We start from the raw sequence: 12,829 nt of genomic DNA on the forward strand, positions 1-12,829 counted from the left end.
CTAGGGACCCATAGCCAGAACTGGCCTCTCTCTACGTGGCAAAGATTGAATCTAAGAATGTTTATAACCACTGATACGCTGACAGAATTTGCACTTATGTTGAAAAGGAAACTAAAAAAAAAGGGGGGGGGTAATTAGAGAAGACAGAATGAAAAAGTGAGCTTCCCATGGTGATCAGATACCTTTCCGAGTGCCTGCTGCTGCTCTCTGAGACTATGAATTTTCACCAGCCTTGCTTGCCAAAGTGACTAATGCAAACCCATGGGAAAACGTCACTGAAGCCCATAACTGGGGAATATTGATGAGCTGGCCCCTCTTTTGGAAGGAGCCCAGGGAAACTCTCACAGCCCTTGATGAAGTTAACCTCTCACCCTCTTTCCCAGGGCCCGGCGGACTCACAGTGCTGTCGATGTAAGCTTCAGTCCACACCACGTCGTGCTCCTGGTCGATGACTTTGGGCCGGCTGAGCACGTGGAGGTACTCCATGACGTTTTCCTGCACGTCCGCCAGGGTGGAGATCTGGGTGAAATATCCTGCCGAAAGCCAGTAACAAGTGCCACCTTTAGTAACAGACAGGAAGACTTGAAACTGAAGAGCCTGCCCATACCATGCTTTCTTCATCGTCAGCCAATTCTCTTCCTTTTCCTTCAGAATGCTCAATCTCCACTCCAACATCACCGCTTTACAAGTAATGTACACACAAGCTAAAGGAAAGGAATTGAAATCAACCTCAAGTCTAGTTCCTAGAAGAAGAAACTTGTCAACCCTTGGAAAAACCGACTTCCTGAAATATATACTCACCCAGGTCCACCCTCACACCTACGCACACATACTACTGTGGCCTGCACTTGCATACCACTCTATCCACATGCCATCTTATAAAGTATATTCTTTTTTTTTTTTTTTCACCTTAGCCTCGTCTTTCTCCCAAGTCGATGTTAGTAGGTTTAGAATTGCTTACTTTTTGGTTAGTGAATGAATGCTTTAGTCACTGTGCTACTAGAATTCCTATAATAAAAACATTCCATTTTGAAGATGATGCAGCTGACACTGATTAAGGACACTGATTAAGGACACTTTGCCTGTGTTAGGCCAAAGCACCGTAGACCTCAGACCTCAGCACCTCTCAGTCCTGACATGGGTACTAAAGGCTGTCCCTCAGAAGCAACCTAATTAGCATTGTAGGTGCAGGAGAGACTTGCCATGGGACCAGTGATTACTTCAGGAACAACAGAGCAGAGTAAGAAATGCCCACTGAATTTTAATCTCTCTGTGACATCATCTCTTTGGCCCAAACTCAAGGCAAAAACCACAATTAAAAGAGGATGCAATCCAGCCATGTTAATTCGTGACTCTAACAACACGGGGTCTTCTTTCTTTGCTTTCAGACAATGGCCACTCTCCTTCTCTCTGAGACATGTATTTCCTAAGAAATCTGTCTTTACTTTCACCTTCACTCCATCTCCGCCTATCCTAGGACTATCTAGGAGGAGGACTGGATCAAGCCAAGACCAGGGGATTAAGCCACCACTCATCTTCCTGCTGTCCCTTACCAGATTCCATTCTTTGTTTGGGAAAGAGGGACTGAAACAAGGGCATTTATTGTACAGTAAGAGAGGAGGACCTCGAGTGAGATGGATTGCTAGAATAACTGGGGTAATAGTGGTTGTTTTGTTAGAATTAGTGAGACTGGCTCAGGACAGAGCAGGGTTCAGAGCTGCTGTACATAGGATCACTATGGGTCACAGGCGACTCGATGGCACCTAACAATAGTAGAAATGGCAGGAAATGGCAGTTGAACATGGCCTACATGAATCGTTAGTATCTGGGTCTTTCATTAAAAAATCCAGCTATACCCTCACATAGTTGCTAGACGTAGGTTGTTGAATTTCTCTTTTTCTTTTCAAATATGTATATTCGGAAGATAGGACTGCTAAGTAAAAAAAAAATAAATAAAATTCTAAACCTGCCATTGTCCTGAGGATGGAGCACCGTTTTGAGCTACATTCCAGTACACAGCTATGATCCTCTTCTGCGGGGTCCTGGTCTTTGGCAGTTGGGAACAATTGGAAAGGAAACTCTGCACTAAGCATAGGCTTGAATCTCGAGAACAGAGCCCCTTATTCCAAAGACTAACACCTACCTCCTGGCAGTTGCTAATTAATGGGGGTAGGAGTGTAGGAGGCATGGAGATTGGCTCAGGATGGTTCAGAGCTATTGTGCACAGGACTGCTATGAGTCTCAGTGACTTGATAGCACATTAACAACAAGGACTACTAAAACTGGCCAAAGCCCATGCCTTTGTGAATTCTAGGAAGTCCATATAAATAAATGGGTGCAAATGTTATCATCCATCAAGGTGGAATCTACTCATAGCTGACCCTCTAGTGGGTTTCCAGAGGCTGTCAAATGCACTGGAGGACACTGTCCACCTGGCTCCCTCGGAACATCTGGTAGATTTGAACCATCCATTTTTCAGTTGGCAGCCTAACTCCTTAATCAATAGACAAGCAGAAGCTCCCTGGCAACAAATTATTTGACAACAAATTATGTGCGTCATCAAGTTAGAACTGACTCACAGCAGACCCTCCAGTGGGTTTTCAGAGACAAAGGAGGAGACTGCCTACTCTTCTCCTGCAGAGAAGCCTGTGGATTCAAGCTCCTTACATTTGGGATTGCAGTGCAGCATTTTACCACTAGGCTACCAGAGTTCTCTGGCTACAAATAAATATTATAACTTAAGCTAAATGACACAGCAAGGAAAGACAATAAAATATGGCTGTCTTGAGGATGAGCCAACGAAGATGGAGCTTGAAGAATGTACATTGCTGTTTGCTGTTGTTGTTATGTGCTGTCGAGTCATCTGCGACTCACAGTGACCCTGTGTACAGCAGCTCTGAACCCTGCCCTGTCCTGAGCCACTCTCACCGACTGATTCACCTAATCCCACTGCCGCAGCGACCATGCCAATGCATCTCATCCAGAGCCTTCCTCTTCTGCACTGTTCAACGGACATTGCTTAGGCAAAGTAAAACCCACTGGCCAGATCCACTGTCATCAAATCCATTCTGACTCATAGTGGGTTTCTAAAGCTGTACATCACATGGGAGGAGACTATCCCACTTGTTGTAGTAAAGCAGTTGGTGGATTTAAACCATTCACCTTTCAGGCAGCAGTGCAGTTTTAAACACACTAGGTCACTAGTGCTTTTTTGTAAACAAAGGAGGATGGATTAAAAATTGTGTCTTGCAAAAGGAATAAAAGGTAAAAGCCCAAGAACTAAGACAGTGAAGCACCATATAAAAAACAGAAAATAAGTGAGAAGGGCTACAAAAAGCTAGAGTAGACTAGAGAAATTAGTAGGACTGCCACTTGGTCCTTGGAATGGAGTTTAGATTTTATCTAAAAAGTAGTCACAGAAGGATTTTAAGCAGAAGGACACAGGCCTTCACAAGCCTGTAAATGGAGGCATTTCTCATCTTCTGTATGCCAAGTCAAGCAGGAATGGTCTGCACAGCTCAGAAGGCAGATCAATCATAGTCCGTGCTGTGCTGCTCAGAGTCCCTCAGTACTGAAAACAGGGTAAGGGCATAGCAGCCCTTCTGCAATCCAGAAAGGGTCGGGACATTTCCAAAGGCCAGCTGGATTGAATTTGGTGTGCCAACCCTAAACCAGGTTGGGACCATGTGGCTCTGGTCTCCTGACGACAGCTCTGTGCAGCACTAATAAGCATGCGTTGTCACTCCTGCGTGCTCCACCCTTCGGGCCAGGACCATACCCACTCCAGGGGAAACACAGGGCCCCAAAGGAACTGGCTAAGAGCATTTTTGAGTATCCAGCCCAGAGCTGAGGCCTATACACACTCACGGGGCAGGTGCCACAGTTAGGAAAACCTATTTGGGACACTGGTTTTGTGTCACTCATAACCACCACCTCCCCTTGCAAGAATAGTATATAAGATACAGGTTTTAAAGAAGTTTTCTGGAGGCAGAAAGGGTTCCAACATTCAGAGATTTCATCACACCATGCACAGTGGCCACAGTGTATACTGGGTGAAGAAAGTATTTTGCCTCCTCTTCTTTAGTAAACAAATCTTGGAGTTTAGAAAGATCCGAGGACAAAATAAGAACAAGGCTACAGAGCTGATAAGAGGAGGAGACAGATGACTGGTAGAATCCTTGGAGATGTACGTAATACTGTACAAGATAGAATTGTTTGAGTTGCTATCGGAAATGGGCAGTAAAGGTGGTACTGTTTAGCAGATAAATCTTTTCACCTCTATTCCACATCTAATCCTCACAGACAACAGTAAACTTCCTGATCTGGGGTTTTCATGTTCTAGCCGAAGGGGCAGAAGGGGACGAAATGAAGGAAAAATATCATTAGCACAGAGAGGTTTGCTACTTTGAGTTGGTGCCGACTGCTTGACTCTGACAGTACATGTCACAGACTGAAATCCTGCCCGATCTGCCCAAGCCCCCAGCAGCAGTCACAGTTCCAACTCCTCATCTCCTCAAAGGCCTTCCTCTTCTTGAATGATTCTCTACTTTTCCAAGAGTGACATTCTCATCCGAGAACTGGGCCTTCGGATAATATCCTCAAAGTATATGAGGTGAACCCTCATCTTCAGTCTCCCCTGCTTATTATTCAATTTTCACATGTATACAAAGCAGATGAGATGATCATAGGTTGGGCGAGGCGTACCTTAGTCTTTAAACTGACATTTTTGCTCATCAGCACTTTAAAAAGGTCCTTCCTTGTCAGATTTTCCCGATGCAACATGTGTTTTGGTTTCTTGACGGCTGCTTCCACTGGACTGAATGTGGATCCAAGTAAATTGAAATTGACAGCTTTTAGCTTTGCTTCATTTATCATGATGTTGTCTAGTGGTTCAGTGGCAGAATTTTTGTTTTCTTACTATTGAAGAATAATTCATACACAAGACCATAATAATGATCTTCAACTCCTTCAAGTCGTCTCCACTTTCAACAAGCAAGATTGTCGCTCATTACAGGCTGTTGATGAGTTTTCTTACCACACTGATGACATATCCTTCTTCATATTGTCAAGCTTCTCCAATTATGTTCTCCGTATACAGACTGAGTGCTTACGGTGAAAGGATACAATCATGATGCACACTTTTCCTTACTTTCAACAATGCAGTATCCCTTATTCTGCTCAAATAACTGCTTCTTGGTCTACACACAAGGTTCTTATGAGCACAAACAATCTCATGTTTGGAAAAGGATTGGACTGAGAGATTATCCTTTTTTCAGCCTTGTTTATCAAAGCTGAAGAGTGGAAAACTTACAAAGAACTGAATTTTTCTCACTACCATGAACTCATGGCCAACTGTACACTTGACCTTTCTACAGGGATATCTGACAGTATTTTCAAAGTGAATTTGTCCAAAGCCAATTCTTGATTTCTCTCCCCTGAGCCATTCTTGCCAAGTGTTGTGGGGAAAAACATATAACACTGTCATGATTTAGATTCAAACTGAGGTCACTGTGGCCACAGTGCAGAGTACTATCTGATCACGGTGTACTATCCACTCCCAACAGAAATGTAAAAGTTAGGAACAAGGATGGATTAGTAGTCAGAAAACACAGGCTTTGGGGCAGGAATGAGGCTGGATGTAGAGCGAGGGAATTTTGCACAAGGATTTATTTATTGCAAATACCTTTTATAAAAAAATACAAGCAGTGACTATTCACATGGAATACCCATCAATCAAACTGATTACATTTGGAGAAGTTTGAGATCGGCTGTGAAATATGAATTGACATATTTCAACAAACATATACAGCCGTGGATGTGCTCATCAAGTTTTGCAAAGAAATCTGGAGGACAACTATCTGGCCAAGTGATTGGAAGAAATATATTTATTCCAATTTTTTTTTAAAAAAAGGTGATTCAACAGAGTGTAGACATTACCAAACAATATTTACTAATTCCACATGCAAGCAAAATCTTGCTGAAGATTATCCAAAACCAAATGGAACAGTACTTAGAGAACTGCCAGGAATATAAACTGGGTTTAGAAGAGGTCGTGTGACTAGTGATATCATAGTCAAAGTCAGTTACATCTAGGCTGAAAGCAGAGAGTAGCAGAAGAATGTCTATTTGTGTTTTATTGACTATGTAAAGGCATTTGATTGCGTGGATCACAACAAATTTTGGCGAACATTGAGAAGAATGGTAATCCCAGAATACCTGGTTGTGCTCATATGAACCCTATACTTAGACTAGGAAGCAATCATAAGAACCAAGCAAGGAAACATTGCATATTTCAATATCAAGAAAGCAGTTTGTCAAAGATGCACCCTTTCTCCATAACTGTTCAATCTATATGCAGAACAGATCATTCAGGAGGCTGGACTCTATGAAGAAGAATGTGTTATCAGGATTGGAGGAAGACTCATCAACAACCTGCATTATGCAGATGATACAACCAAGCTCTGTGAAATTGAAGACTTGAAGCATTTGCTGCAGAAGGTTAAGAACAGCAGTCTTCAATATGGATTGAAGCTCAAAATCAAGACGACAAAGATTCTGACCAATGGGCCCATTGGCAGCACCATGAGAAGAGAATGAGGTTGTTATAATTTCCACTTACTCAGCTCCACAATCAACATGCTTGGCAGAGGCAGTCAAGACATCAAAAAACAAGATGCTTTGGGAAAGTCTTGTGTGAGCGACCTCTCCAGAGTGCTGAAGAACAATGATGTCAGTTTAGAGACTAAGGTATACGTATTCCTGTTCCAGGTCATGGTCTTATCAATTGTTTGCTACGTATCAGAGAGCTAGACAATGACTAAGGATGACAGAAGAATCTATGCCTTTGAGTTGTGGTGCTGAAGAACACACCATGCACTGCCAAGAGAACAAACAGGTGTGTCCTAGAGAGGGTGAAATCAGATTGCTTCTTGGAGGCAAGGATTTTGAAGCTTTGTCTCACATAATTTGGGCATGTTATCAGGAAAGACTAGTCTTTGGAGAAGGACATCATACTTGGAAAGAAGGATGGTCAGCACAGGAGAGGAAAACCCTGGATAAGATGGATTGACAATGTGACTGTGAGAATGAGGGCAAGTGTTTCAGAGACAGTGAGATTGGCTCAAGATAGGGCAGGACTCAGAGCTATTGTTCATAGAGTTGCTATAAGTTGTAGTTGACAACAAATAACAACAAAAACAACATCATGTCCTTTCTTTCCAAAATTTTCCCCATCTCCACAAATAGCATCAATGAGGTCAAGGGCAGAACTACCTTTGATAACTATTACTCTTTCAGTGTCTTTACCTCCACCTCCCGATCTCCTGTCTAACCAACTAGAATGTTTGTCTGGCTTTATTTCCAAAATCTATCTACCAGACACATTTTAGAAGATCTACTCCCTCATCTCACTGCTTCTACCCTAGTCTGGCCATCTATCATCTCTTACCCCAAAATAGGCCATTCGTAACCTCACATTTGTCCATTGTTACTTAAATTTCTCATAGTAGATGTTCTAAGAGACAGACCATCACCTCCCCTTTCCAAACCTTACAGTCACCTTCTAATTGGAGTTAAAGTAAAATCTGAATTTACAATAATTTCTAAGACATTGTCTCAATTTCTCAGCCTGTATGTCCACATCCTTTCTACCTCCATTCCCTTATTTGTTGCTTCAGTTACTTTTTTTTTAATTGGGAAAAACATATTGGGGGTACAAGGAGGTGAGGGTTGGGGGCAGAAGGGTGAGGATGGGCCAGGATGCAGCTGCAGAGCTGCACAGTTTGGTCGGTGGGGGGGGACCTTTGCATTTTTTTTCACAAGTCAAACTCACTTCCCTCTCACCAAATTCTTCGATGACTATGTTGTCATTCATGGGGTAGTTAACTCTGGAGGAGAAGGTCTTGCTGACCATGTTGTTAGCAGCCGTATCCCCACTGCGGGCCCCATTAGTGACACCTGAACAGCCACAGGAGTCAGTAAGGTCTGGCTGACCGGCACAGTCCCAAGGACTCATTGTTCCTGTCTGCATTCGGGCTTCACAGCCGCCCAGTTTGTGAGTTCCTTCTAGAGTGCAGAATCCAGGATCTCCAAGAGTAGTCCCATTGCTTGTCCTGGTTCAAGTAAATTCACCTGCATCTGAAGCCTTTGCTTCTAACTAGGGAACACTGCCTCTTTCAGTGTTGGGGAGGGACAGGATGGCTCCTCAGAGCTCCCCCTGACAGGTGGATGTCCTCACGGGCTCTTTGTGTTTCCACTCACTCTGAGTGCCAGCCAGTTACCATCAGCTCACAGCGGCCTGAGCTCCACTGGATTTGCAAGGCTGTTAACTGCATGGGAGATGGCTCCTCTTTCTCCCTTCGAGCCACCAGTGGTTTTGAAGCATCAGAGAGACACTGGGTCAGCAGTGCAACTCCCTGTGGACTAGGCCACCAGAGCTCCCTATTTCTGTTTTAGTGGCTGGTAACGTGAGAGGGATGAGGAAATCTGACCGTTCACTGGGGCTGTGGCTGGAGTTCCTGGCAGATGCTCAACAACCGGCATGAAATGTCTACTCAAAATGCAGCACGCAGTGTCGACTTCTTTTTCAGTGTGGAGATCAGGGATGCAGAAGTTTAAAAGGTAAGAAAAGTTGAAATTATTAAAATGTTATTAATAACATATCCTGGAAACCTCACACAAATTGATCATCTCACTCTGACCCATGAAAATGGAGAGCCCTTCTGAAAGAGCCTTTTCTGTGGTTAAATGTTTTCATATAGGTTTCGGTTAACAAATGGACCTTTTGATGGATAGTAGGAAGTCGCAGAGGGCTGAGAGCTTTGGCTGAAAGCATAGAAGCTTCTCTTGTTCTCCCGCTGTATTCTCTGAGCTGGCGGCTTGCCCACCCCCTCTTCTCTTGTGCTCCTTTCCTTTTTTTTTTTTTCTTTCTTCACATTTTAGCTTTTGAATGTTTATCCTCTTGCTTAATGTGACTTTTTGGACTTCATACATCATGTGAGAAAACAGGATCAGCAATCATTCAGTAATTACCAAGGAGTAATTAATGCTGAAATTAGCCACCTATTACAAATGGGCTGCTCATTTTTCTACCTAACATCCATTTATTTACCTTATTCCGTTGCAGAGCTCCCTCTGTGAACTCTGGGTTACGACTGCTCCCTGGGATAAACCATATGCAGCCTAACCCCTTTGCATTTCTGACATCATGACCACCCTCACTTTGATATTCCTTAAGAATCCCTTGTCTAGGAGTTGTCTCTGTATGAGGTACTCTGTCAATGCTTTACTGAAAACTCCACTGCTCTGCTTTGTGGTGACATCAGGTGTGGGGGCTCCAGGAGTCTGCTCCCCATTGGGTAGACCCTGCCGACCTCCACATGGTAAGGTGTGTCCTCACTCTACCTTCTGTGTGAGGGGACTGTTACCCTTGAATCTCTTCAAAGACTTTTTTCTCCTTTTAGATAAGTCAGGCTGGAATCAAGAAAGCAAGTGTTCAGATTTCCTTGTTCTTGGAAGAATGAAATGAGAAAGGAGATTCAAGCAAAGGGAAGTTTAGAGTTCAATCTGGGCACTGTCTCTGTGGAACGACAATATTACTGAGAGACTCTTATGGTATTCTGGTCACTTCTTCCTCCTTTCTGTCGGTTAACAACCTATTGGCAAACCACTTATTTCTGCAGAAAAAACCCCAACATTCTGAAATTGAAAAACAGCTTCCTATTTGTACCTTTCCTTTTACAAAAGCATGAGAGCTTCTGGGGCCTGGGAGCTACAATGTAGATTTCCCAGGAGTTGGAGGGAAACTGGGTGAATTAACCAGAAGGGAGCGGAGACCTGTGACCATGGGTAGGCATGTCCTGTAGAACGGGGCTCCTGAAACCGTGGAATCAGTCCAAGCTTAAGACTCAGGGTTTTCCATTTGTGAACAGTACCACATTTTTAAAAAACATTTTCCATTTGTGAACAGTATCACATTTTAAAAAAAACATTTCTAACTCTATGCTAAAAAAGAAAGAACAAAAGGAGAAAATAACACAAAACATAAGAGTTCATGCTTTAACTTTGGACTAGACTCAATCACAAACCACTGCCGAGGAGTCAGAACTGACTCTCTGCTGACCCTCCAGCAGGACTTCTGGAGGTTATAAATGCCAAGGGAAGAGACTGTCCAGCTTTCTCCAGTGAAGCCACTAATGGGTTTGGAGAGAGAGGCCTGCAAGGATAGAAGCTTCTATGCTTTCAGCCAGCAAGGAGAGGCCTTGGAACCAGCAGCGCACCTTCTTATGGACCCCACTACCAGAACTCCCCCCTCTGGATAAACCAGACCTGAATTCTGACTCTGCAAGGTTAATCTGACTGGTTAATCAACAGCTAGGGCCACTTAGCCTCATTTTCTTCCTCCTAAAGAGAGTTACAGTACACGCCTTATAGAGCTTTCTTCTTAAGAGTCTAAGTAGACAGTATAGGTTAAATCCTTGCAAGCTGTCTAGGACTTAGGAAGCTGTTAGTTACCCATGGTTGAGATTAGTGACATCGACATCATCATCATCATTCATTACTCTTATCTTTTCCACTGAAATTCTCACATTCTATGAAATTTACCTGAAGAACTATGCTAAGGTTTGTTAATAAACGCCATTTCTGTGTTTCAGTAACAATTTTGAAATTTTGTTGTATTTTTCAGGTGCCATCAAATCAGAACCAACTTACAGCTTACCTTCAAACCGGCTGTAAATCACATGGGAGGAGATTGCTCATTCTTCTCTCCAGAGGCAGCTGGTGGATTTGAATGGTGTGCCTTTGGGTTCACAAAATAGCTTCTTATGAGTAGTTCTAGTGGCAAGAAGCTTCACTGCAATCCTGAGGGCATGCAGTTTGAATCCACCAGCTGCTCTGCAGGAGAAGGATGGCCTAGCTCTTCCTATGCGATTAACCGCCTCTGAAAACCCGCTGGAGGGTCAGCTCTGACTCGATGGTACTCAACAATACAACAACAACCACTAGTCCACCAGAATTCTCAGTAGAATGTTTTAATTGACACTGTCCCACTACCCTTCACCTATAGCTTCTGTGGTCTTACACATTAAAGGCTATCCTTTAGAAGACATGACACTTGGAAAACTACAGTTAAAATTTTTCTTAAGTGGCGAGCTCTGGTGGCCTAGTGGCAAGAAGCTGCAACTGCAATCTCAGAGATGCACGGTTCGAATCCACCAGATGCTCTGCTGGAGAAGGAGGAACAATCTCCTCCTGTACCAGTCAGATCTGATTTAACGGTACACACAAAAAATAATGAAATAAAATTAAAAAAGAAAAAAATTTTCTTAATAGAAAAAGTTGAATTGTCTGAGCTTTTAGGGAGGGTAGGGCTCAGGCCACCAATTATCTTTTAAGTAAGGAGAAAACTATCATTAAATCATTAGAAAAGGACAAACTAGGCAGACAATCATGAGAGACATACGTGGTGTTTCCATTTGCCTTAAACACCGAAGTCCTTCCCTATTTGCACAGCTGGAAAATTCTCCATCTATTGTGATTTCTGAAGTCCATTCAGCCAGTGCTTACATAAAATCTTGGCATGGTGAACATTCGAGAAGGTCATCGTGGCTTTATGAGCTATCTGGGTTAGCCAGCCTCTCTTTCCCCAGTTTACTTGTTTATCCAACAGTGTGAACACAGAACTGTAAATTCCACATGCCGTTCTACAGTGGCAATGATTATTTTAATGTTTTTAAAATGACTTACTGCTTTGCCTCATTAGGGCTGGGTCCCTCAAGATATGACCTAGTTATGCATAAAATGGAGCAAACCAATGAGCTCCAGGCCTCTCTGGATTTTGCTCGTAGATTGGAGGAGGCAAAGAACTCCTGGCAGGGACATAAAGGTCCCAAACATCTACTTCTGGAAGAAAGTGTCTGAGTTCCATTAAATGAGAAATGCCTTCTAGACTACTAGCTTCCAAACAAAAAGTTCTATGCAGACAGTAAGTCCCTGACCACTGATTCAGGGGCAAATTGCCGGCCTTGCCAAATCCTGCTCCTTCCCAGGGTTGCTCTGTGGCCAGGCCAAGGCCAGCAGCCCACTGGGTCCTCTGTGGCTACTGCCTGGGTCTACTCTGCTCCCTGAATGTGAATGCTTCATTTCACTGAGACACTTGGCTGAGTCAGGGCAAAAATATGTAAAGGGAGTGGGGGGACCCTCTCTGGACCTCATGTTACGGAGATGAAAAATGGTGTGCTGCCTCTATGCTACAGCAATCTGAGATGATAAACAGTGTTTTAATTAATGACCACAGACTAATACTTACTCACTGACATTACGGTGGTCTAAAACCCCATAACTGACTCAACTTGAAGCCGATGTTTACATGGGCACAGATGACTAGAATTTAACATTTCAATGGTGACCGCTCCTTTGAAGAGTGACAAACAATGACATTTTACTCCCAGACTGAGGAAGGTAAAACTATTGAGAGGGACTGATCCTGGCATAGAAGGAAATGACTGGGTTTGGGCAAGAAGAAAGGAGAATCACTGTGGAATCCAATAGCCCATCCACTTAACCAACTATTATTATCGCCTTGGATTTTCCGAGTTGCTGTACTCCAAACGTATAAATCCAAAGGGCTCTATTTTTTAGCCAGGCCCTGAAATACTCACAGTTGACTAAACTGTCTTCAAAAGGATGCTTCAGAGATTCTTATAAACAATGACTAAAACGAAATTATGGTGTAATATTAGTTGATTAAGACAAGACTTCAATTTGAGTAATTTTCATCAGCTGGACACAGACAGTGGTAAAAACAATAACCCATGACTAAATGCATACT

The 12,829-nt window shown here is 43.2% G+C and overlaps 1 protein-coding gene across 1 annotated transcript in view; it reads right to left on the bottom strand.

The window, feature by feature from the left end:
- The window catches only part of CACNA2D3 (calcium channel, voltage-dependent, alpha 2/delta subunit 3), a 1,138,585-nt gene that overhangs the window by 400,536 nt on the left and 725,220 nt on the right, over positions 1-12,829 (bottom strand). The window contains exon 13 of the mRNA XM_006892223.1: positions 400-533. Coding sequence (XP_006892285.1) covers positions 400-533 — 134 coding nt within the window. The remainder of the gene's footprint in view (positions 1-399; positions 534-12,829) is intronic.

Source organism: Elephantulus edwardii, unplaced genomic scaffold (genome assembly GCF_000299155.1).
Source record: "Elephantulus edwardii isolate Elephantulus edwardi_28Jun2011 unplaced genomic scaffold, EleEdw1.0 scaffold00113, whole genome shotgun sequence".
Taxonomy (NCBI): Eukaryota; Metazoa; Chordata; class Mammalia; order Macroscelidea; family Macroscelididae; genus Elephantulus; species Elephantulus edwardii.